This window comes from Neoarius graeffei, chromosome 3 (assembly GCF_027579695.1).
Source record: "Neoarius graeffei isolate fNeoGra1 chromosome 3, fNeoGra1.pri, whole genome shotgun sequence".
Classification (NCBI taxonomy): domain Eukaryota; kingdom Metazoa; phylum Chordata; class Actinopteri; order Siluriformes; family Ariidae; genus Neoarius; species Neoarius graeffei.
In genome coordinates this window covers 35,517,767-35,545,054 of record NC_083571.1, presented here as the reverse complement: position 1 = coordinate 35,545,054, position 27,288 = coordinate 35,517,767, and the positions used below count along the sequence as shown (strand labels likewise).

Genomic DNA, 27,288 nt, shown 5'->3' with positions numbered 1-27,288 from the left:
AAATAAAAGCATCACCTCATCCCAGAATCAATCAGAGGGCAAGGCAACCTTTGACCCCTGCTGCTTTCTCGGAGATGATGAGTGTATTGGAAATTTTTAGGAAAAAGAACAAAACTTTTTTTTTCACGAACATGTCTTTTGTCTGAAAAGTAACTAAGACATAATTACAGACTAATAATAATAACAATAATAAACCAGTCTGGCCCTCTTCCTATACATATGCAAAACAGTGTGATGCAAATTGGGCTAATTACACTTCCAGAAACAGAAATGCTATTTACCTTTTCTTTATTTTACTTTCTTGAGTCTTATTCATTGCTCCTTCATTGTTCTGTAGATCTGCTGTATCATTGCTCTCTCTCTCTCTCCCTTTCTATTTTGGTGGCGTGTAAATCAGCATGGACGTCAGGCTTGATGATGTGAGATTAGACTTCAGCATGTTACACTGATCATTTGGAAAAGCTGCTCTGTCTTCTGCTCTGTCGGCTTTATCGCCTCCACACCGAGTCCTTGAATGGTCGAAAGTAACAGCTAACCTGAAGCAACATCCCATTTTCATACACTAGTTACTGAGAGTGGTGAAGTTCGGGACTCTGCTAGTTTTATCTTGAAGTGTTGATTCACCAAACACAACTGTGCTGATGCTTTTCTTGAAGATTGATCTTAAGGGGCATGAAAAGTAACATCCTCACCTCGTTCTGGCACTAGCAGGTAGCGATGCACTTCACAGATCAGTAAAATTCCTATTTTTATCATGATGTTTATGAAATTTTATGACTTAATGAAACACAGTGGTGCTTGAAAGTTTGTGAACCCTTTAAAATTTTCTATATTTCTGCATAAATATGACCTAAAACATCACCAGATTTTCACACAAGTCCTAAAAGTAGATAAAGAAAACCCAGTTAAACAAATGAGACAAAAATATGATACTTGGTCATTTATTTATTGAGGAAAATGATCCAATATTACATATCTGTGAGTGGCAAAAGTATGTGAACCTTTGCATTCAGTATCTGGTGTGAACCCCTTGCACAGCAATAACTACAACTAAATGTTTCCGGTAACTGTTGATCAGTCCTGCACACTGGCTTGGAGGAATTTTAGCCCATTCCTCCGTACAGAACAAATTCAACTCTGGGATGTTGGTGGGTTTCCTCACATGAACTGCTCGCTTCAGGTCCTTCCACAACATTTCGATTGGATTAAGGTCAGGACTTTGACTTGGCCATTCCAAAACATTAACTTTATTCTTCTTTAACCATTCTTTGGTAGAACGACTTGTGTGCTTAGGGTCGTTGTCTTGCTGCATGACCCACCTTCTCTTGAGATTCAGTTCATGGACAGATGTCCTGACATTTTCCTTTCGAATTCGCTGGTATAATTCACAATTCATTGTTCCATCAATAATGGCAAGCCATCCTGGCCCAGATGCAGCAAAACAGGCCCAAACCATGATACTACCACCACCATGTTTCACAGATGGGATAAGGTTCTTATGCTGGAATGCAGTGTTTTCCTCTCTCCAAACATAACCCTTCTCATTTAAACCAAAAAGTTCTATTTTGGTCTCATCCATCCACAAAACATTTTTCCAATAGCCTTCTGGCTTGTCCATGTGATCTTTAGCAAACTGCAGATGAGCAGCAATGTTCTTTCTGGAGAGCAGTGGCTTTCTCCTTGCAACCCTGCCATGCATACCATTGTTGTTCAGTGTTCTCCTGATGGTGGACTCATGAACATTAACATTAGCCAATGTGAGAGAGGCCTTCAGTTGCTTAGAAGTTACCCTGGGGTCCTTTGTGACCTCGCCGACTATTACACGCCTTGCTCTTGGAGTGATCTTTGTTGGTCGACCACTCCTGGGGAGGGTAACAATGGTCTTGAATTTCCTCCATTTGTACACAATCTGTCTGACTGTGGATTGGTGGAGTCCAAACTCTTTAGAGATGGTTTTGTAACCTTTTCTAGCCTGATGAGCATCAACAACACTTTTTCTGAGGTCCTCAGAAATCTCCTTTGTTCGTGCCATGATACACTTCCACAAACATGTGTTGTGAAGATCAGACTTTGATAGATCCCTGTTCTTTAAATAAAACAGGGTGACCACTCACACCTGATTGTCATCCCATTGATTGAAAACACCTGACTCTAATTTCACCTTCAAATTAACTGCTAATCCTAGAGGTTCACATACTTTTGCCACTCACAAATATGTCATATTGGATCATTTTCCTCAATAAATAAATGATCAAGTATAATATTTTTGTCTCATTTGTTTAACTGGGTTCTCTTTATCTACTTTTAGGACTTGTGTGAAAACTTGATGATGTTTTAGGTCATATTTATGCAGAAATATAGAAAATTCTAAAGGGTTCACAAACCTTCAAGCACCACTGTATATCTGTGAAGGTTCTCAGTCAACCAGATCATCGTAAACCATAGGTGCTAAAGAAAGCAACTGGACTTGCTTGAAATCCTTGAAGACGTTTCACCTCTCATCCGAATGGCTTCTTCAGTTCTGTCTGACTAGTGGGGAGTTCCAGGTACCTGTATTTATCCTGTAGTGGACCAAAAAGCATCCCTAAGGAGAGTCATTGAGGTCACTTGGGTCGTTGACCCTCTCAGTCATCCTGTTGGTTTTAGCGTCACTGAAGGCCAGGTGTGAATGGTGTTAGCAGCCTAGAAGGTCGTTAGGGTGGTCTGTGGGTTGTTGGCTCTCTCTGCCATCATGTGAGTCATTGAAGTCAGCTGAGTCTTGGTGTGGATGTGTATTCAGTTTTCTGGGAAGTGTGCCAAGGATTGCATTGTAGGTGGCTGATAAGTGGTGTCTCAGACCACCTCCTCTGTTCAGTGATGGTCATTCCAGGCTGACGAAGATGGCTTCTTTTCCTCCTCTTTCAAAATAATTTTACCTGGAACTCCCCGCTATTTAGACAGAACTGAAGAAGCCTTTCAGATGAGAGGTGAAACGTCTTCAAGAATTTCAAGTAAGTCCAGTTGCCTTCTTCAGCACCTACGACTTAATGAAATTATCTGTTGTTATCAGCACATTTCACAAAATGGTGCCAATGCAGGAATCCCTTCAGGGGTGATTCTGAGGATAAGCACGAACCACTTCCATAAATGTGTTTGCAAAATTTGCTATGGGAAAAAAATCTTTCACTTTAGATTTCATTAACTACTGTAAAATTGTTGAAGTATTTCATCAACTACATGTAGAGTAAAAATTAATTTAAAAAAATCACACGAATAAAACTTTCACCTATTTTTGTCAAAGGACTAAAATGAAGTCTGAGGCAGAATGTTGGATTTCACACAAAGTAAACCATAAAAAATATCCATCTCTCATCATTTCCTGTTAATCAGCATTTTGTTCAGTTACAAATTGGCAATGATAAGTGTATAATGTGGGATGATGCATCATGCCAATTCAGAGAAAGAGGTGACCAGAGATTAGTCAGGACATTTGTTGTTACCTATAAAGAACACTGCAGTTCAAGCTGAATTCTGATCCAAAGCTGACATGTGGTTTGATTTTGGGAAGATGATGATGATTAAAGTGGGTTAGTGAGGATGAAGATTTTCCAAAGTCATCTGGTCATTACCAGGATGAACAGGTGTGTGTGTGTGTGTGTGTGTGTGTGTGTGTGTGTGAGATTTTTTGGCCTTTCCTGGGGTGCTCTTTTCTAATTGTCCCACATGGGAGGACATAAGAGCTCATCACTCCTAGCAGGACTGGATAAAAGAGGAAAATATTTATTTTTACCTTCTGTCTCGGAATTCTCCAGTGTCCATTGCTGGAATGGCTGTGTGGGGACATTCTTTTGTTTCTTTGGCCAAAGTTCCCTGATCTAAGCATTTTTGTCATTTTTTTTCCTCCTATCCTATTCATCTCCTTTCCTTCACTTCAAAAACGCACCTTGTGGAAAACCTAGCAACCCGGGTTTCTGTGGGAGTAGCATTTAAAATCAGGGAAATTATGTCCCTGTGGATCTGACGTGATGGCTGAGTTGAAGTGATCTGATCTGGCCAAATATTTGGGGGTGGATTTCACAGGACCGAGTTCCTACGTAAGAAATTACTGAGCACTAATTACCATCCCCTTCAGCTTTAACTGTTTATATTTATGACATTCTATCATGAGAAAAGATAAAGTGCTAGGAGCTCACTTGCTAACAGAATATTAACCAGTTTCCAGGCTTAATCATGCTTGTGTCATGCCACGCTGCTTTAATTACTAAATAACAATGTCATGATGTTATTGTCATGGTGTGTCACTTTGAGAGGGACTGTGGGATGTCTGTGGATTCCTGCTGGTGGAAGTGTGCTGTTTGGACAGACCCACAGCGGGTGGAGGGCAACCCAGGTATAAATAGGTTCTCATTAAGATTTAACAGCTTCTCTGAATGATAAACAGCACTGAGTGAATGATAAGGAGAATATTAATTCAACACAGTTGAAGACTAAACACGCACTCATTCCCTCGGTCTCTCTCTTGGCTATGATTATCCTCAGCCTTAGCAGATTTTATCCGTAATTCCATTCTGCACTCTAATGGATTAGAAGGACATAATATTTCCATCTCTGGCTCTCAGTGATGCCTTACAGCGTCAAGAGAACGCGACTTTACTGGATTTATTTATTAAGGAGAAAAGTGAGCACTGCCAATCCTGTTCCTTTCGCGTTTTACCTGAATCTTATCATAAATATTTGGTATCATTCCATGCAAGACGATGAGGATCCCAACTATCGGTGCTTACACTCGTAATCGTGGATTAGGCTCCGTCCCCTTGGCTTGAAAGGGGGATAATAGGATAATACTTTATCCATGACTACATCATAAGTAATGAGGTTATGCTCTCAGAGGACAAACAAACTGATGACTGTTGTCTTAACGCCTGACACTGTGTTACCATCTTCCACTGACACCCCCATCCCCCCTCACACACACACACACACACACACACACACACACACACACACACACATACATACACACACACCAGGCATACTGTATGTTAACCTGGCCTCGTCCCTGCCCTCACACCGGGTAAAATTAATTCAAGAATGATTCAGGAATAATTAAAGCAGCATGTCGTCATGACACGATTAACATTTACACAGGTGCTATAAGGAGACAGTGGAGAGATGGTGACCTCTGACATTGGAAGAAAGCATTGCAGGTGTGAGAGAGATGGGAATTTGACAAGCGAGGGATTTCATGGCTGTCTCAGTGAGAAGAAATAACTCCCAGCCTTCGTTAACATTCCAACCAGGTTACGCTTGTCAAAAATGATAAGATGAACATGTTTCAAACCACAATATTTTGTGTCGGAAAACTTAAAGTTACAGCTTTACCTCTGACTGGTACAAAGCGCTGACACTGGAGACTCCTTCCCGACTCCCTGTGAATGAGCTGCTACTATGGAAACGATAACATATCAGAACGAGCACATTCATTTTAAATTAAAATTAAATTTGTCGCTGCACTTTGTCCATTTGTCAGAGCTGCTGCTCTAGAAAACTCATCACCTTCTGGACCAATCAGAATCCAGGATTCTGAGCTTATCATTTTAAAAGTTGAGTTGTAAAGTTTTTATGGATTGTTTTGCCAGGATAGAAAAAATACTTTTTTTTTCTATTTCTGATTCGGAGTTAGGACATCTTCAACTGTCCATAATCCCACACACTCGTCTAATCCTGATCATCAGTTCAGTTCATCCACAACAATTTTCAACACCAGTTTTCAACTCCCACAAATGCCAAAGGGCTTATATTGTACTTCTTGAGAAAAAGAAAGAAAAAAAGAAAAAAAAAACCTTGACCCTCAACTGTTCAGCTCTGCACCTGTTTCAGTGGATCAGTGGATCCTGCCTCACTGGATATATAAATAAAACGCTCCTGGTTTCTTCGTTGTGTTTCCAAAGTGTATAGAGAAGGCAAGGTGAGCCTGAGATTAAGCCACGATGTTTGCAGAAGCAGACGCAGTTAAAGAGGACAGAGTTTACTCAAGAAAAAGGGAACACATGAAGGACCAGGAGAGGAGATTAGAAAGGAAAATACAGTGATGTTAGCTTCCTGCTGTCCCATTCAGGCTACATTCACATAAAAACCACACATCCATATCCATATCCATATCCATAACGAGAGCGCTGGTCTTTCCCTAATGACCACATTTTTACCATTGCAGAATGACCACAAAAAGCATACAGCAGCACGCTTTTATTGTGTTCCTGCAGAAAGATGTTTGGTGACAGTACATATTCCCAAAGAGGCTCTATATTTCTGAAAGGAAAAACCTTGTGTCATTGGGTTCTACAAAGAACCGCAAAGGATTTCCTTTAGGATCACTTTTTGTACTTCTTTTCCAAGTACTCAACCCCTTGAGCTTTTCCATATTTTGTAGCCTCAAATCTTGGAACATGATGTGGATTTTATGATGGGAATCGACACAAGATCACCCATAATATTGATGTGGAGGGGGAGGTGGGGGTTGATCTGTGTACAACTAAAGTATCACATGATCGCTTGTGATATAAATACTCCTGTTCCTAGAGTTTGTTAAATAAACATCATCATAAAGACCAAGGAGCTATCCAGGACAAAATTCAAATCAGGGCTCTAAAAAAATATCGAAATCCGTTATTAAAAAACGGAAAGACTACGGAACACCAGCGAGTGTCTAGAGGGAGCCATCCACCAAAGGTTGGTGACCAGGTAGAGGCAGGATTAGTCACAGAACCAACCAAGGGAGCAAAGGTAATGCTTCACATGATGCTACCACCACCATGCTTCACTCTTCGGAACAGGTATGAATCAGGGTTTAGGTGTTAAAAAAATACATATGAAATAGCAACTCTTTAACTGTCTCTAGCAACTAAAACTCTTACAGTATCTAGTGACTAGCGACAAATTTGGCAACTTCTCACAATTTTGGCAACCTCCATTCTCATTGTTGAGCAGCACAATGAGAAAATCACCCATGTGTTTGCCTTTCCTTGTGCTCCAGCATTACCCCTACACTATCTCCACCACCACTCCTCCAAAACCAAACAAATATCCAACCAGCAAGAACATAGTGAACAGGATGCTGTTCAGTGATGTGATGTATGCAAATGAGATGTAGTTACATTCTGTGCAACGTCATCACACAATCCAGCGACGTTTCAGAGAGCCAATAGTGACTTCTGGTGAGATATTTTTTATCGTAACTCTGCATTCATATGTACATTTAGGCATTAAGTTGATGTTCTTATGCACAGTGATGCAATCATGTTACCCAGCTGAAGATGGATGCAGTGATGCATTTGGTAGTCAGCTTTGCTGAGATGATGGGTCTTTATTGCTGGGTTTCACGTGACATTACATCTGCCTCATTAGTTATTCAAAACTTTAGCTGGTGGTCTACCAAAGCTCAGTTGACAAAGCGTTTGTACGGAGAAGATGCATTGCTTGCATGAAAAATGCCTGACACTTGCGTTGTTTTAGGTTGTTCAAATCAATCAAACCATGAAACTGATAAAATTTTCTTCAGGGTTCCCCGTGAACTAATAAAAAAGGGTGAACGAACACAGGATTTCACAAAAAGACGTTGAGAAAGGTGGCTTTTGAACCTCTCACGGAAATCGAAGGGAGCCGAGTCGAAGCATGCTCGAGTTTGCAGTGATCACTTGGTGAAAGGTTTGTATCTCCCTCTCGGCTATGGCCTTAGCGTTTTCCAAGTACTTTTCTTGCTATGTGTCATTATTTTATGGTACGTTTTTAGTCACGAAGCACTAAAGTCCCCAGCTGTTTCTTTGTTTACTCCTCACAAAGTCCATATGCATGAAGGTCGTGACAAAATTCTTACCCAGCCGTACAGTTAAAATGTTTCGTGATCACTTCTCCGTCTTGTTTAACTAAGATCCAGGTCTTTAAAGGGGTTTCTGATGATCTTTGTGAATGATTTACCTGAGAGATAAGAGTGAACACAAGTGAGAATCAAGCAAACTGTTGTTTATTTACACTTCAACTTGTAGCACTTCAATGTAAAGACACGAACGAAAAGCTTTAAAAAAATACCTACACAGGCAAAATCAATACAGGATTCATTCGGCAGTGACTTGATACCGAGGTCCTTTACACAGCCACATACAAAAAAGTTATAAGCTTCCATACTCTTCCATGCTTTCATCTGTTTTGCGGTGTAGAAGGACGTCTGCAACACCAGATATTCCGAGATGTCGGGGAACTCGACTGAAGGGTAGTTTTCGAGATCGTATGACAAATCCTTCTTTCCCAGACTGTAGGGATCGATTCCATTGCACATAGCAATCTTCTGAATCAGGGCCGTAGCCAGCATTTTAAAATCACTGAGGTCCATGATGTGCAAAGCACGCGCTGAAAAATTTTCAACATATTTAAATGAGGGGGTGAATTACATGACACAAGAGAGCTATTCCTGAAATTACAACCCTGATTCCAAAAAAGTTGGGACAAAGTACAAATTGTAAATAAAAACGGAATGCAATAATTTACAAAGCTCAAAAACTGATATTGTATTCACAATAGAACATAGACAACATATCAAATGTCGAAAGTGAGACATTTTGAAATTTCATGCCAAATATTGGCTCATTTGAAATTTCATGACAGCAACACATCTCAAAAAAGTTGGGACAGGGTCAATAAGAGGCTGGAAAAGTTAAAGGTACAAAAAAGGAACAGCTGGAGGATCAAATTGCAACTCATTAGGTCAATTGGCAATAGGTCATTAACATGACTGGGTATAAAAAGAGCATCTTGGAGTGGCAGCGGCTCTCAGAAGTAAAGATGGGAAGAGGATCACCAATCCCCCTAATTCTGCGCTGACAAATAGTGGAGCAATATCAGAAAGGAGTTTGACAGTGTAAAATTGCAAAGAGTTTGAATATATCATCATCTACAGTACATAATATCATCAAAAGATTCAGAGAATCTGGAAGAATCTCTGTGCGTAAGGGTCAAGGCCGGAAAACCATTCTGGGTGCCCGTGATCTTCGGGCCCTTAGACGGCACTGCATCACATACAGGCATGCTTCTGTATTGGAAATCACAAAATGGGCTCAGGAATATTTCCAGAGAACATTATCTGTGAACACAATTCACCGTGTCATCCGCCGTTGCCAGCTAAAACTCTATAGTTCAAAGAAGAAGCCATATCTAAACATGATCCAGAAGTGCAGGTGTCTTCTCTGGGCCAAGGCTCATTTAAAATGGACTGTGGCAAAGTGGAAAACTGTTCTGTGGTCAGACAAATCAAAATTTGAAGTTCTTTCTGGAAATCAGGGACGCCGTGTCATTCAGACTAAAGAGGAGAAGGATGACCCAAGTTGTTATCAGCGCTCAGTTCAGAAGCCTGCATCTCTGATAGTATGGGGTTGCATTAGTGCGTGTGGCATGGGCAGCTTACACATCTGGAAAGACACCATCAATGCTGAAAGGTATATCCAGGTTCTAGAGCAACATATGCTCCCATCCAGACGACGGCTCTTTCAGGGAAGACCTTGCATTTTCCAACATGACAATGCCAAACCACATACTGCATCAATTACAGCATCATGACTGCGTAGAAGAAGGGTCCGGGTACTGAACTGGCCAGCCTGCAGTCCAGATCTTTCACCCATAGAAAACATTTGGCGCATCATAAAACGGAAGATACGACAAAAAAGACCTAAGACAGTTGAGCAACTAGAATCCTACATTAGACAAGAATGGGTTAACATTCCTATCCCTAAACTTGAGCAACTTGTCTCCTCAGTCCCCAGACGTTTACAGACTGTTGTAAAGAGAAAAGGGGATGTCTCACAGTGGTAAACATGGCCTTGTCCCAACTTTTTTGAGATGTGTCGTTGTCATGAAATTTAAAATCACCTAATTTTTCTCTTTAAATTATACATTTTCTCAGTTTAGACATTTGATATGTCATCTATGTTCTATTTTGAATAAAATATGGAATTTTGAAACTTCCACATCATTGCATTCCGTTTTTATTTACAATTTGTACTTTATCCCAACTTTTTTGGAATCAGGGTTGTACTTTTAGTGGTGTTTGAACTGAATATCATCAGTTTTGTAAAAAAAAATCATGTATGTGGCAAGATTAAGAATAATTTAAGCTTGTTTAATGGTTTGATCTGGCCCAAGCAATGAGGACAAAAGATACCCTAACCATGTAGCCTATGTAACTAAGATACGTTAACAATCTGGCATCCGTTACAGCTACACAAAAAAAAAAATTCTGGGAAAAAAAATCAGTATACACCACCATGTTTTAGGCAAAGTTATCCAAGGCAAACATAAGTTGAAACTTTCCACTCTATTGTTTTGGCTTATCGAATGATTTATTTTTAAAATCACAAACAAGGGCGGCACAGTGGTATAGTGGTTAGCGCTGTCGCCTCACAGCAAGAAGGTCTGGGTTTGAGCCCCGTGGCCAGTGAGGGCCTTTCTGTGCGGAGTTTGCATGTTCTCCCCGTGTCCGCTCCGGGTGCTCCGGTTTCCCCCACAGTCCAAAGACATGCAGGTTAGGTTAACTGGTGACTCTAAATTGACCGTAGGTGTGAATGTGAGTGTGAATGCTTGTCTGTGTCTATGTGTCAGCCCTGTGATGACCTGGCGACTTGTCCAGGGTGTACCCCGCCTTTCGCCCATAGTCAGCTGGGATAGGCTCCAGCTTGCCTGCGACCCTGTAGAACAGGATAAAGCAGCTACAGATAATGAGATGAGATGAAATCACAAACAAGGTAGGCTACAACTGCCTGCTTCGAAAATGTAAATTTAACAGCTTCATGAAAGTGCGCTGATGGTTACCATGAAAACCCAGTGTCTCCTGCACTGCGTTCCTCCCCCAAGTCGCGCACTCATTCGTTTTTGTGTTCTTGGTCTCAGAGCCACACGCACGAAACAGACACAGAAGACAGAATCAACATTTAACATAATTAACAATGCACTTTTTACAGAGACATTTTAATGATATTCTTTATTTTTTTAATCCAGTTGAATATTTAGCGTACAAATATATTTTCAGCTCTTAAAAATGACTGAGGTCCGGACCTCGGTGGCCTCATAGCTGGCTACGGCCATGTTCTGAATATATCTAAAGCGAGCAGTAGCTTCTAAATTATGAGTATACTCTGATAAGTTATCGCTAGTTGTTTGCACTAAAGCAGCTAATTTGGTTTGCTTGACCACCAGCTGTTTTACCGGAAGTGTAATTGCTAAGAAATGTCACATGACTGAAACCCAAGAATTGAAGTGACTATGTTGGAAACCCAGTCCACCATGTTTTGTGAAAATTTTGAAGGAAAAGTAAAGTAAACCAGGGTACCATCAGTGCAGCACAAAATCCATGAAATCTGCTGTGAGATTTAGCACACAGCAAGAACGAGGGTGGACAAAGGACCAAGTCCTGAGGTACTCCTGTAGCGAAGGGGTGAGATGATGAAACTGAGTTTCTCTGCTCTACGTGATATTGAGGTGTGATGAAAACAGGTCGAAGCAAAGAGTGGAGGTGAGGATGTGGTGTTTCACAGCGTTGCTGACAAGTTGAAGGATGAGGAGCGAGGATAGAGTTTTCTCTGGCTTTGTGTACAGAGCCAGTGATCTTATCAAACGCATGGCCTATTTTCAGTATTCAGTTCGACATGAGATGGTAGCTGTGTTAGGACAAGACGTTCAGTGAATGACTGGGGTTGAGTGTGGCATTTTTACAATCACCCACCTGTCTGTCTGTCTGTCTGTCTGTCTGTCTGTCTGTCTGTCTGTCTCTCTGTCTGTCTGTATCGTCTTGAACTTTCCACATTCTGTAGTGTTACATCCTGGAATTGAAATGGTCTTACTGTAATGGATCTACACAAAATACCTACAGCAGTGAAGTGAGTGAAAAGAAAATCAATATAGCTTGCAAAATTATTTCATCGTGACTGTGTGAGTATTCACCACCACTGCTGGTGCTCCAAGAGATGTTAAATGTTTAGGATTTTTTTTTTAAATTTAATATTCAAGCCGTGATTGACAATTTTCCAGAATTGTGAAGCACGGTGGTGGTGGCATCATGCTGAACATTATGCTTGACTGCTTAGTTGCTTCTCTGCTTAATCCTCACATGACCTAGTTACTGACTGCCTTGTCTTATCATAATGTAAATCCCTTTTTGGGATTTCTTTTTTTTTTTAATAACCAAACACTGACTTGTTTTGATAGCTGCTTGGTCTTCATGCAAGCTCTCGAACAGGTATTTATGTTCATAATCAGATCACATAGCACTTTAACTGTACACAGGTGAATATGTATATAATCACAACGACAAAATGATACAGTTTTTCCCCTCATTTCAGCATTATGGGATATATTGTGTATATTTGTATACAACTCCGATTCCAAAAAAGTTGGGACAAAGTACAAATTGTAAATAAAAACGGAATGCAATGATGTGGAAGTTTCAAAATTCCATATTTTATTCAGAATAGAACATAACTGACATATCAAATGTTTAAACTGAGAAAATGCATCATTTAAAGAGAAAAATTAGGTGATTTTTTTTTTAAATTTCATGACAACACATCTCAAAAAAGTTGGGACAAAGCCATGTTTACCACTGTGAGACATCCCCTTTTCTCTTTACAACAGTCTGTAAACGTCTGGGGACTGAGGAGACAAATTGCTCAAGTTTAGGGATAGGAATGTTAACCCATTCTTGTCTAATGTAGGATTCTAGTTGCTCAACTGTCTTAGGTCTTTTTTGTCGTATCTTCCGTTTTATGATGCGCCAAATGTTTTCTATGGGTGAAAGATCTGGACTGCAGGCTGGCCAGTTCAGTACCCGGACCCTTCTTCTACGCAGCCATGATGCTGTAATTGATGCAGTACGTGGTTTGGCATTGTCATGTTGGAAAATGCAAGGTCTTCCCTGAAAGAGCCGTCGTCTGGATGGGAACATATGTTGCTCTAGAACCTGGATATACCTTTCAGCATTGATGGTGTCTTTCCAGATGTGTAAGCTGCCCATGCCACACACACTAATGCAACCCCATACCATCAGAGATGCAGGCTTCTGAACTGTGCGCTGATAACAACTTGGGTCGTCCTTCTCCTCTTTAGTCCTGATTTCCAGAAAGAACTTCAAATTTTGATTCATCTGACCACAGAACAGTGTTCCACTTTGCCACAGTCCATTTTAAATGAGCCTTGGCCCAGAGAAGACGTCTGTGCTTCTGGATCATGTTTAGATACGGCTTCTTCTTTGAACTATAGAGTTTTAGCTGGCAACAGTGGATGGTACGGTGAATTGTGTTCACAGATAATGTTCTCTGGAAATATTCCTGAGCCCATTTTGTGATTTCCAATACAGAAGCATGCCTGTATGTGATGCAGTGCCGTCTAAGGGCCCGAAGATCACGGGCACCCAGTATGGTTTTTCGGCCTTGACCCTTACGCACAGAGATTCTTCCAGATTCTCTGAATCTTTTGATGATATTATGCACTGTAGATGATGATATGTTCAAACTCTTTGCAATTTTACACTGTCAAACTCCTTTCTGATATTGCTCCACTATTTGTCGGCGCAGAATTAGGGGGATTGGTGATCCTCTTCCCATCTTTACTTCTGAGAGCCGCTGCCACTCCAAGATGCTCTTTTTATACCCAGTCATGTTAATGACCTATTGCCAATTGACCTAATGAGTTGCAATTTGGTCCTCCAGCTGTTCCTTTTTTGTACCTTTAACTTTTCCAGCCTCTTATTGCCCCTGTCCCAACTTTTTTGAGATGTGTTGCTGTCATGAAATTTCAAATGAGCCAATATTTGGCATGAAATTTCAAAATGTCTCACTTTCGACATTTGATATGTTGTCTATGTTCTATTGTGAATACAATATCAGTTTTTGAGATTTGTAAATTATTGCATTCCGTTTTTATTTACAATTTGTACTTTCTCCCAACTTTTTTGGAATCGGGGTTGTAGATTCATGAAATAAAATCTCAATAAAATCTGTTCAATTCCGCATTGGAACACTACAAAATATAATAAAGTTCATGGGGGGGTGTACTTATACAACTCACTTCAACACAGTTCTTCCTGTCTATAATATATCCATAACACTCACGGAAACACCACATGTCGATAATCAGGTAAAGTCAAATAAGTAACCAAGATCCAAAGTGTAGCGCTTAACATGATGCTACCACCACCATGCTTCACATATCTGGAAATGTATTCATTCATCTTTCATTACAAGGTTATTATCATGGAGCACCGGAATACTTCAGCAATCACAAATATTCATGACATTGGGTCCATTTCAGTTCCAACAAAATGTAGAGAAGTTGAGGTGGAGTTAACACCTAGTCACCACATCGCATATGTCTATAATATTTCTATAACACACACAGAATAATCCCATCACAGAAATGCTGTTGCTATGGCACCCACACAGCTGGTCAGCGACACACTGGACAGAGAATGACTGCTTGTCTGGGTGGTAATAGGTTATCGATTGGCGAGGCTGTGAATCGGGGTGGGCTGAGCTCGGTTCCTCTGGGCGTCAGAATAACATTATTAAAGAAGATCAAACACACGGTGGTGTAGAAAAATGTCACATTCTCACTCTTCAGCTTCTTCATTCTGATGCACACTCTGAACCCGACACTTAGCTACCACTATCAGAGGGTGTTAGCACTGACGCTGTTCATGTGAGGGACTGGCATTTTCAATACAGGATTTTTATGATGAAAGGAGCAGCTTGGGTTATGTGATGTGTCTTTTCTTATTATGGATGCTCTTGCTCACTTCATGGTGGCCAGCACATCATTCTTACTTCAGTAGAGAAACTGGACTAGCTACATACATCGCTTATTAAACAGTGCAAACTAACTCTACTAGTGATGTGCAATCACCAAAGGCACCAATGACCTCTTCTACATCCTTCTAAGCTTTATCTTTATCCTCATGTTGCTGTGGAAAATTAATCAACACCTTCTGACCAATCACAATCTAGAACCCAACAGCACTGTGGTATACGGAATATTAGCACTGTTAGCAAGAAGTACCTGGTTTGCTAATGCTAGCAAATGCCTGAAATAATGCTAGTTATCAACTTAATGCAAAGAATCACCAATTTATTTATCCATCCATCCATCCATCCATCCATCCATCCATCCATCCATCCATCCATCCATCCATCCATTATCTGTAGCCGCTTATCCTGTACAGGGTCGCGGGCAAGCTGGAGCCTATCCCAGCTGACTATGGGCGAGAGGCGGGGTACACCCTGGACACATCTCCAGGTTATCGCAGGGCCGACACAGAGACAAACAACCATTCACACTCACATTCATACCTACAGTCAATTTAGAGCCACCAGTTAACCTAACCTGCATGTCTTTGGGGGAAACCAGAGCACCCGGAGGAAACCCATGCAGACATGGCAAGAACATGCAAACTCCGCACAGAAAGGTCCTCGTCAGCTGCTGGGCTCAAACCCAGAACCTTCTTGCTGTGAGGCGACAGTGCTAACCACTACACCACCGTGCCACTGCATAGTGTTTTCGTTTGGTATAAATCTGTTCAATATTATTTACATAAAACCCCCCGACAACTTTTATTTCAATTTTAAACATTGCTATTAAATAATACTGTTTATTTTGATTTGAAATTAAATATACACAGTGGAGAAAGAAAACAAAACACAACCTAACACTTGACTGATCTGTGAATGACCTGTGAGAATAAGCTCAGTATTTGATGGAGTCACAGCGAGCTCTGTTCGTGCAATCGCTACGGTAAAGTTGACATTTGTACTGAATCGAAGAATCGAAGATTGCTCAATGCACTAACACACAGATCTGTGTTTACATTTTCTCTATTTATTCTTTGAGCACCTTAAATTTTTATGTAACAAGAACATGAGTGTAAATGTTACCACTGCAGGAGCGATTAATATTCTCTATTTAACCTGCTGCACAAATCTTCAGCTCCATTCAGTCAGACACATCGCTCTCTCTCTCTCTCTCTCTCTCACTCTCTCACACACACACACACACACACACAAAAGATATGCTGAAAGATTAGCATAAACTAGCCTATAACTGTAGCTAATGAATTACCTAGCTAGCATGGAGCTGGTAAGTCATTATAGGGACAAAACAGTAACCATGGAAACAGGATAGAATTCTCCAGAATTTTAATATCAACTTCATAAGAACATTAAACCACCTTACTGGGAAACAACGCTGTAGTTACACTCAACTTCAACTGTGTGTGTGTGTGTGTGTGTGTGAGAGAGAGAGAGAGAGAGAGAGAGAGAGCTAGCATACTGCAGTATTGGATTGTCTGTTTTTATTCTAAACTGATCATCACACACACATGAACGAGACAGACAGAGAGAGAGAGAGAGAGAGAGAGAGAGAGAAGGATGAGTGCAGTCACACTCCTCTACTGCAGCCAGTACATTAATAGGAAGTCATGGTGTGTGTGTGTGTGTTTAGTAGAAGTGTGCATCCAGGGAAGCAACTGTAGGGAGACTGGCTCCATTGATCCACAGCGCGCACGCACACACACAATGAGTACTGAGTACTGCATGACATAATTTTGAATCCATTACTTCACTGTTTTCTTTCTTCATTTTTATAATGTTCCTCTTCTTTTTGTCTCTTCTTTATTTCTTTTTCATCCCTGTTCACTTTTTTAGCTTTCGGATTTCTTTCTTTTTCTGCATTTCTATATTTAACTCTATATTATTTTCATTCATATTCTTAAATTTACTTCTCTGTGTGTGTGTGTGTGTGTGTGTGTGTGTGTGTGTGTGTGTGTGTGCAGGACAGTCCACTGATCCTGCAGTCGGACCGGAATGTGACGGTGAATGCACGGAATAACCTCGGCCAACTCACAGGACAGCTCACTGTGGGTGAGTGTGTCTCTCTCTCACTCACACACACACACACACACACACACACACACACACACACACACACACACACACACACAGTGTACTTAAGCTCAATGTTTATTTCCTTACATATGCTCAGTTTCATGTCTATGTTACAATCAGCAGGAAGTTCCCTTGATAGGCAGCGTGCGGGAGAGACAGACAGACAGAGAGAGAGAGACAGACAGACAGAGAGAGATATATACTGTAATCTGTGAGTAAGTCTGGCCCTTAATGGAGGTGACTTAGTTATTATTATTATTATTATTATTATTATTATTATTATTATTAGTAGTAGTAGTAGTAGTATTAACACTGATTTTACTGCAGCAATTAACACATTCTCTGTGTAGAACATCCCATAATAATCTCTGTTCACTCATTACTATAATTTTAGTTTCTGGCCTAGTCTCTCTCTCTCTCTCTCTCTGTTTTTCTCTCACTCTATGTCTGTCTCTCTTTGTCTCTCTATATCTATCTCTCTGTCTGTCTGTCTACATCTCTCTCTCTCTCTATCTGTCTGTCTCTCTACATCTGTCTTTCTCTCTATGTCTGTCTCTCTTTCTCTCTCTATCTGTCTGTCTGTCTCTCTTTCTGTCTGTCTCTCTATATCTGCCTCTCTGTATCTCTCTCTATATATCTGCCTCTCTGTCTGTCTCTCTATATCTGTCTCTCTCTATCTGTTTATATCTGTCTCTCTCTGTCTGTCTATCTCACACTTTATCTGTCTGTCTCGCTGTCCTTCTGTATCTCTCTTTATCTGTCTGTCCCTCCATATCTCTCTCTCTCCGTTTGTTTATCTGTTTTTATCTGTGTCTCTCCCTCTCTCAGTGAATTTGCTCACAGCAATAACATCAATCTCCAAATGGCCTACGCCAGTGTGTGTGTGTGTGTGTGTGTGTGTGTGTGAGTGATGCTGCAGTGCATTGTGGGTGATGGAGGACACTGGTTATCAGGATAAAGAGCAGAGGGTCATGCTCTAGGTGATTGACGTTAATAGCGTGATGTATGCACTTTAGCGCTGCTGCATTCTGTTCACATCAAAACATGACCTTTATAAAAATGGAACAGAGTAAGAATAAATTCTCCAACATCACATTTCACATCGCAAGACTCAGATTCAAACACGAGATCAACAAAACTTCAAAATTGTTTTACTTCTAAATCAACAAGGTGAAGTTCAAAATGAGCCAAGCTAACCATTGAGCTCAACAGCAGACCTAGCTAACGCTAGCTTTACCTTTCCTGCTAGCCACACTGTAAGGTTCGCAAGCTGGTTAACATTATATATTTAACCATGTTAGCTACAAAGCTAGTTTATGTTTGATCAGCTCCTGTGTTTATTTTAAAGAAATTCACTTTTAACCTGAAAACCAAAGGCAGTGATAATGACGCTAAATCAGGTGCAAACAGCAGTGCATGCTAATGATGAAACGCTAGATTAGCATGACTGCGCTAAGCAGGAACACAGTCGCTAATGTTGCTTTCTCATCTTTTCTCTCTTTTGTCAGTCTTTCTCAATTGATTTCTTCTTTTCTCTGGTTTTTCTGCTCTTTCTTGCTCTTTTGCTCGCTTCCTGTCTCTTCATGTCTCCCTGTGTCCGCTTCAGGGCGTCGTCTCCGTCCTCTGTATTGACTTTTCATTTCCACGGAACGAGTTTTCCATGTCACGGAATTTCATTACTGCCAGATGGGGGACAGGAAACGAGGGAAGAAGAGGAGAGAGAGAGGGAAAGAAAGAGGCAACAAGGGGTCAAAATGCAATTTTGGGAAAAGCATCAGGACAGCAGTGTGACAGTAGTGATACACACACACACACACACACACACACACACACACACACGCACGCACGCTGCAGAAGGGTTGCCAAGTTTAGAAGTATCTCTCAGCCTCCAATGCAGTGGCTTGTGTTTCAGAAACTGATGTCTGCTATGTGAGTGGATCGGGGATCTCTTGTGTGTGTGTGTGTGTGTGTGTGTGTGTGTGTGTGTGTGTCCCAGAGTGACTCATCAGTAGGCAGGTTACGCAATTTCACATCGTGCCATAGAACAGTGTGTTTCATCATCCTTTCTCATTAGAGTGAGATGGAGCTTGGTGTAGTAACATGCTGTGGCAAACACTCCTACGCCTGTGTGTGTGTTGTGTGTGTGTGTGTGTGTGTGTGTGTGTGTGTGTGTGTGTGCACAGTGGCTGTTATGAGGAATTTGTATGCATATGTGCGAGAGAAATGTCAGTGATAGAGGGCATTGTGTGTGTGTGTGTGTGTGTGTGTGTGTGTGTGTGTGTGTGTGTGTGTGTGTGTAAGAATAAACACATCAGTCATTTGCAGGTTATGACAGCAACTTTGATTATACATGTCGCTAAACCTGACACACACACACACACACACACACACACTGATTAATGCAGGTGATCCCGGTTCATCCTTTTCCCTCTTTGCTTTTTATTAATGCCCGTTATCAACTTCAGGTAAATAATTTATCTTTTACGGATCATAAATCTTATTTTTTTCCCCTCTCGCTCCACCTCGCATCACCAGCGCCACCACCACCGCTGCTGCGTCAGGTGTTTTTCACCCCCGTGGGGTGTTTGCGGAGATTAAACTCAATATTTCAGTCTTATGTTTTCATCACTGTTGCGTTTAGGACACGTCCCTTGTTTCTCATTTCCTTTAAGTTGCGTCAGTCAGGACGTAAAAAATCCAGCACCTGGTTATTCGAAATGACAGCTTTGTGCTCTCGATGTTTCGTTGTCACGAGGGAAAAAAAAAAAAACGTTCTGGATCACAGTATTTTATTCCCTCCAGGTTGGGAAAAGGAAAAGAAGTAAGAGATGATAATATAAAAGAGATTAACATCTTAAAAACAAAACAATATTTTATAGTAATGTATTAAAAAGCATAATTGAAATAATGTGTGTGTCATGCGGTTGAAGGAAAATAATCAATGATGGTATGAAGTGGAGTCACTGTTACCAGACAGTTGTTGATTATTTTCCTGTAACACTTTCTTCTCTTGTGTTTTATTCCTTCTACACCACCACAGTGTCACTTTTTTATTATTATTTTTTAATTAAAGAATGACATCTTGTATGGCAGCATGGTGGTGTAGTGGTTAGCACTTTCACCTCACAGCAAGAAAGTTCTAGGATCGAGCCCAGCGGCCGACAGGGGCCTTTCTGTGTGGAGTTTGCATGTTCTCCCCGTGTCCGCGTGGGTTTCCTCCAGGTGCTCCGGTTTCCCCCACAGTCCAAAGACATGCAGGTTAGGTTAACTGGTGACTCTAAATTGACCGTAGGTGTGAATGTGAGTGTGAATGGTTGTCTGTGTCTATGTGTCAGCCCTGTGATGACCTGGCGACTTGTCCAGGGTGTACCCCGCCTCTCGCCCATAGTCAGCTGGGATAGGCTCCAGCTTGCCCATGACCCTGCACAGGATAAGCAGTTATGGATAATGGATGGATGGACATCTTGTATTTTTTATCCATTTATAGTTACATTTCCTGCTATCACTGTCACCTCTGTCACTGGAGACTACAACCATGAATACAAAATACATTTCTCCTGACAGAAAACTTCACCATATCAATGATTTGGCTTTTTTTTTTCAATCCAGTACAAGTCCCTGCAAAGGAGCTGTTACTATAGAAACGATAAAGCTACGAAATTACAACGAATTTCCTTTCTTTTACTGTCAGTTTTTATGGTGCGACCTTTCATCTGTTTGGGAATTTCATTCCAGCTGGATGGGAAATGGGAAATCATATCGTATATCATATCATATCATGTGTCCATTCAGAACTGAAAACCAACCATCGACATTTTATTCATCAAACCGCCAGTTGAACATGATTTCATCTGACGAGGGGTAAATCCATACCAATTAACATCCAGTGAAAACGCGAACAGTATTCATCTCTTATCCTTCATTATGTTCCTCTCTGTGATGGCACAAAGGAGCTCCCTCCAGGTTAAAGAGCATGTCCTTGTCTTTTGTCCTTGTCCTTGTTTGAAGACGCTCAGAGCTTGGAGTACCTTTGATTGGGAAATCCAGCCATCCTTTCTTAATAAATAAGTCACCCAAGCTCTGGGCTTCCATTCAATCAGAGCTGATTGTGTGGCTGATTTTTTTCTAAACGTGCTCAAGTGGGTGAAAAATGCATCACTTCAGGAAAACAACATTCACTGAAACTCCCACATTTGTCCCCTCTGCTTACAATCAATGGCTTTTTCGTACAAATGCTTAACAGATTAGCATGGCGTTATTGAACACTTCTTGTGTTGGTGTAAAGTTTAGCAACTGCCTTCGGGTTTCTTTCAGATCAGTGACACTAAAGATGAAGCAATTTTGCTTGGCCTGTGGCTTAAGCATTGACGTGCTGCTCACATTATTCATATGAGCTCCATGGAAGTGCTGAGGTTGTAAACTGCACTTTGAACAAGCAAGAAGCAAGATCAGTTTCATAAGCACGGGTTTGTTTCAGCCTGTTTTAGATTTTAACAAAATCAACTGGACAGTTGAGAAAGCTGTAAAGAATGTGATCCAGACCTGGGAGGTGGTGCGAGGATCCATGATCAGAAAGGTTATTAACAAAATCCGATGCACAAAATCCAAAAGAATCAATGTTAAAAGCAGTACAAAGATCAAACAGAGAAATTCATGAAATGGAAACAAGGGCACATGAAATCAATCACTGGTAATCAAGTCAAATCAAGTGAAAGTCCCTTCCATGCCAGGATCTGGTCTTCCCAGGTAGTCTCTTGTCCCAGTACTAACCAGCTCTTTGAGGTGCATGGGTGCGGCGCCAATCTCCATTTTGATAGCCCTTGGTCTCTCGCCTATACAGCTAGGGTTACAGTGGGGGGCTAGTCCTCTGGTAACCACAAGAGTTTGACTTTCCTACTCGCATCTGTATTGCAGTGGGCCTTGACAGATGGCAGTAGGTCTCATTTTTATTATGGTCTTTGGTATGACCCGATCGTGAGTAGAACTTGTGATTTCCCGGTCAAGAAGTGGACACGCTAACCACTAGGCCAGCTCACGGTCAATCACTGGGAATAATGATGAACAACTGACTCAACACCAAATGATTGGCAAGACTTCGTAATGAGTGCTTGAAAACCATGTGCTTATGTGCAAGTGCAAGAACCAGGATGTATCTGAGAACAGGGAAGAAGAAAACTCATAGTATTCTGAGCAGGTGGCCCTCTGCTGGCATGGAGGTGAATTGTCCCAGGAGGATTTTTGCAGATTTTTTGATGATGGAAGAAAAGTTGAGATAATCTGGTTCTGATACTTTTCTACCACAGTAACTGGTTTGAGGGATTACCTTGGAGAAGATAAATACAGCATACGTTATCACTTATAATGTTATCACAAAGGTTAGCTAATTAGCTTGTTGCTAATTCGAGCAGTGACCATGTTTTTATCCACATCACCACTCAGAACTCCGACTTCTTGGTTTGGAGTTAAGAAGAATGCGGCATAAGCAAAAGTGACAGCTTTACTTCTGACTGTTAAATGTTAAATTAAACACAGAATTATTTCCCCTGACAGAAAACTTCACCATGTGATTGATTTTTCTGACATGTCCTCTGTACAAGTCCCTGCAAATGAGCTGTTACTATAGAAACAATGCAATTGCTCATCAAAATTCCGGTTTCTCAAAACTTCCAAACTTTTTAGCCAAAAGCTTGTGATGTGTCATGTATGAGCATAGAACACATTCCAACATGACTGCAGAATGAAAAGAAAGTAAGAGAATAATAAAAAAAACTCAGCTCATTAATGACTAAAAGCAGCCGCTGGTAAATTTGAGTTGTGTGATCATGCATACTGCATCCTGTTTGCATAAATAAAATATGAATGACTCCCTCGGGTTGTTTTTGTCTTTCTGTGACCCAAAAGAGAATTCGGCAGTTTTTGATGAGATCTTGATCATTTCAGAGCAAAGTTAATGGAGTATCTAATTAATGGTTACTGAAGCTGAAGTTCCCAGAGATCCACCTAAATGCAGGAGAAAAAATAAAGAGATAAAAGCTCCCCATATAGTCTGTAGTTCATTCTTCAAATCTTGGGGTTTTGGCTTGGACTTGAAAATTCCGTTCAGAAAACCAAAGTTAATTGGTTCACTGCTATCGATGACTAGTTGGTTAGGTTCTACATGAAATATCATCTCAACCAAGTACTGTACTAACTTTACCCCTTACCCTAACACTCATACATTTTCCCCACCAGTTGACCTTGGTACACCAGGTTCTTAATGTTTCCCTCTTGCATCTGTTGTGGTGCATTGTATCTTCAGTAAGTGAAATTCCAATTGCTCAACTTGCAAGGCTTGGGATTGACTTGCCTCAGGCATGTTTTCACTCTCTGGTATTACAAAGCACTAATCTTTGATGTTTGAGAGATTTGGTTGGATCAAAGTAGTTCAGGCTTACTTGTGATACTTGTTCAAGCCATTACACTTCCTATCCCAGGTCTTCCAAATGGGCTGGGTGTTGGTTGGACTGTCCATAGATCATTCCTCTTCAGTAAGCACTTTATCCTGGTCAAGGTTTCCATCAGTAGGATTTCTTCACCAACTGTGCTTGAAATTGAAATTTGCTCACAGCAATAGCATTTGAAGGACTCTACAAACCAGCCTGTTTGGGAGTTTGATCACTATGTCAGTTCTTGTTTCTTTTCACAAATTTGTAAAGTGGCCCTGGGTTTGAAAAAAAAGCATTTTAGTTAAAATGAATACTGTATTATTATTATTATAGTACCTTTCTGTGTGCTTTTCTCACTCTATAATACCTCAGTACTCTATAGGCTTTTTATATCTTTTTCCAGCACACTATAAGCTATATTTATGGCTTTGTAGCTTTCCACTAGCTGAGGGTTTGTAGTAAACCCTCTGAGGTTGTGAAGGTTTATACTTCTCTTTATGGCATTCTTTTACAGGGTTGAATTTCTGTTGATGGCCTTTGGCACTTTCCTTAGTCCTTACCACAACAGAAATTGTACCAGATATAGATGCAAATTCTACGCCTAGGCTCATAACAAGAATTTTGTTTGCTAATGATTCTGTGATAAACAGTTGGCAATTGTCCAATTACTATCAGTCTTGTAAATCTGGAATGATCCATATTTTAAAAAAAAACATACAAACTGATTTCTATGCAGTTCCCTCAGTGTGAATGCCAAGACACTCATGTCTCTGAGCCATTTTGTCCACTGACCTGCAAATTGCCTTATAATTTAATCAGTCTATTAAATTAAGCAGGAATCGGAAAAGAAACACTTGGCTTGTTGAATTACCATAACTATTTGCATATGGTAATTAAATAAGCATATGGTTCCATATGGTAATCTGTGGGTTTTTGGCAAATGCGTCCTTCTTGTGTCTGATTGTATTGTATGCCGTCTTCCCTGGGGCCATGTCATCTCCAGGATAGAAATCCCACTCTTTCCCAGCATGCAAGTATGAATGCAATCAAGTACGGATTAAGGAAGGAAAAGATGATCGCTTTCCTACGGCACTCTCCTACCTCGTCAAATCAGCATGATCAAAATTAGTCTCGCTTTATCTTCTGATTTGCCTCTTTAATCCCTCCCTGGCCTTTGTAATTGAGGTCGATTCAGTTTGAGCTTCTGAGGTATATTAACTTCAAACATAATTTCAAAAATTTGTTTAAAAAACAATTCATGATTGAGGTTAAGGTTAAGGTCAGTTTTCTTTCTTGAACCAATCACCCTTTGGTAATCAGATGGCCTGAACAAGACGTTATACATTTTTATCTATTTATAGTTGCTTTAACTCCAAGACTCTTTCCAAAAAAATGTTAAATGGATGTCTCCTGTAGCCCCCTGAGTGACAAAACACAAAGGAATTTTGTCTGAAGATCGCAAGCTCAAAACCCTACAGTGGTATCATCTGGAGTCCAATAGAGCATGCTGCCTGAATGGGAGGGGCATACTCTCTCTCTCTCTCTCTCTCTCTCTCTCTCTCTCTCTCTCTCCTGTCAATCACAGTGACAATAGAAGCCAATCATGTGTGTCTGTCAGCTCTTGTATGCAGAAGAGGGCAGATAACCCTTTTCTCTAAGTGTGATAGGTTCTCCTATGGTGCAGGATGAGCAGCAGTTGGTAAAGGTGCGTTCGGCTTTTCGTGTATCAGAAGAAGCACATGTTTTAAGCCTTCACCCTAACAGTGCTGTAGTATAATCACAATAATAGCAGTTAGCATATGGTAGTACCTTGCATAAACTTAGTGCTTGAGTGCTTTATGAAAAATAGACCGGGGTTGTAGCAGATGAGGAGATACTGACTGATGGTTTGGATTGATTGCTGTTAGCATTTGCATGTTGTTCCAGCCATTTGGCATTGAAAAAGACAAAACACCAGTGTAGTGCTGAGGCAATGCTTCAGCTTATGAAGAGTGACAGACCACTTTGGATCTTTAAGTGGTGACCACGAAATTGTCGCGTAGATGAAATTCGAGATGGAGAGACCAAGACGAGTGGAATAAACCACCACCATGCGGAGGGGTAGAGGTCAGGTACAGAGGGAAACACACACACACAAAATATAAACTAGATATATCTTTCTTCTTCCCCAAGGTCAGTTTCAGGTGTTATGGATATGATGGATAGCCTTGAATGAATAATCAAGCCAGTGAAGATACAGTATGTATAAAAGGTGTCTGTGTGTGTGTGTGTCTGAGAGAGAGAGTGTGCAGGTGTCCCAAGGAAGCCCTGCTCATGCTATTTTATCACCGAGTCACTGTCTGAGTCCAAAGTGAAGCACCGCTGTTCTCAAATCTCTGTCTTTCTGCCTGCAGCAGGAAACAAACACAAGGTCAACTGATATATTCCTGTTCTCACTCACTGTAACACATCTCCTGTGTGACCTGTGTAACCTCGCTCTCATTCTTTCATCCACTCTCTCTTCTCCAGTCTCTCCGTTTCCAGTCAGGTATCCACCATAATGTAAGCCATGATAGCTTTATTAGCATAACTGGATGGATTGACCGAACCATGGTTGTTTGGAAGAATGGAAGCTTGTGGGTTTGAATCCCAGCATTGCGAAGCTGCCAAGGTGGTTGGTTCCTTGACCTCCAAGGGATGCTCACAAAAAAATTAGCATAGGTTAAGAGAAGAATTGCAGTGTCTTGGTGTTGCAGGTGACAGTTACAGTGTCTTGCAAAAGTATTCATCCCCCATGGTGTTTGTCCTGTTTTGTCGCATTACAAGCTGGAATTAAAATGGATTCTTAGAGGGTTAGCACCATTTGATTTACACAACATGCCTACCAGTTTAAAGGTGCAAACCATTGTTTTATTGTGACAAACAAAAATTAAGATGAAAAAACAGAAATCTGAAGTATGCATAAGTATTCACCCCCTTTCGTATGAAACCCCTAAATAAGAGCTGCTCCAGCCAATTCACTTCATAAGCCACATAATTAGTTGATTAAGATCCACTTGTGTGCAATCAAAGTGTCACATGATCTGCCACATGATGTCTGTATAAATCAACCTGTTCTGGAAGGACCCTGACTCTGCAACACTACTAAGCAACCAACATGAGAACCAAGAGGGACTCCAAACAGGTCAGAGACAAAGTCGTGGAGAAGTATAGATCAGGGTTGGGTTATAAAAAAATATCCCAAACTTTGAATATCCCATGGAGCACCATTAAATCCATGATAGCAAAATGGAAAGAATATGGCACCACTACAAACCTGACAAGAGAAGGCCGCCCACCAAAACTCACAGAGATGCGACAAAGACACCAAAGATAACACTGAAGGAGCTGCAAAGATCCACAGTGGAGATAGGAGTATAAGTCCAGAGGACCATTTTAAGCTGTACACTCCAACAGAGTGGGGCTTTATGGAAGGCTGGCCAGAAAAAAGTCATTGCTTAAAGGAGATACACAGAACCTTTATTTTTAAATACATTTCTGAGTGGATAGTATCTTCATCCTTGACTCTTGTATGCTGCATAAATGGGAATAAAAAATATATATTTTTGAGAGTTAAAATCGACCACAAAGTTGGCATTTGAGATGCCCCACTGAGCCAGCCAGCCCTGAGCGTGTGACGTCACAGCAGGAACCGATTTTAAGGCCGAGGCCTTTGACAGCTATAGACCAAAGCCAGATTCCGCAGGCGAGAGTGGTTGCAATGGCCTCTTCATTCGGATTTATTGGAGATTCTTCGGATTCCTCAGATAGTAATACATCTGACTGTGATAGTCCTGAAATTGGAGTGTGTGTACATGCTACTGCTATACATGTAGAACTGTATCAGTTCGAAACATAGGAAAATGAATCCGATAGTAACATGCCGGCCATGGAGG

At 40.9% G+C, this 27,288-nt stretch overlaps 1 protein-coding gene across 2 annotated transcripts in view; it reads left to right on the top strand.

The window, feature by feature from the left end:
• LOC132882768 (zeta-sarcoglycan) overlaps positions 1-27,288 on the top strand; it is a 107,614-nt gene that overhangs the window by 14,244 nt on the left and 66,082 nt on the right. For both annotated transcript variants that reach the window (XM_060915880.1, XM_060915879.1), the window contains exon 3: positions 16,838-16,925. In XM_060915880.1, the coding sequence (XP_060771863.1) occupies positions 16,838-16,925 (88 nt within the window). The remainder of the gene's footprint in view (positions 1-16,837; positions 16,926-27,288) is intronic.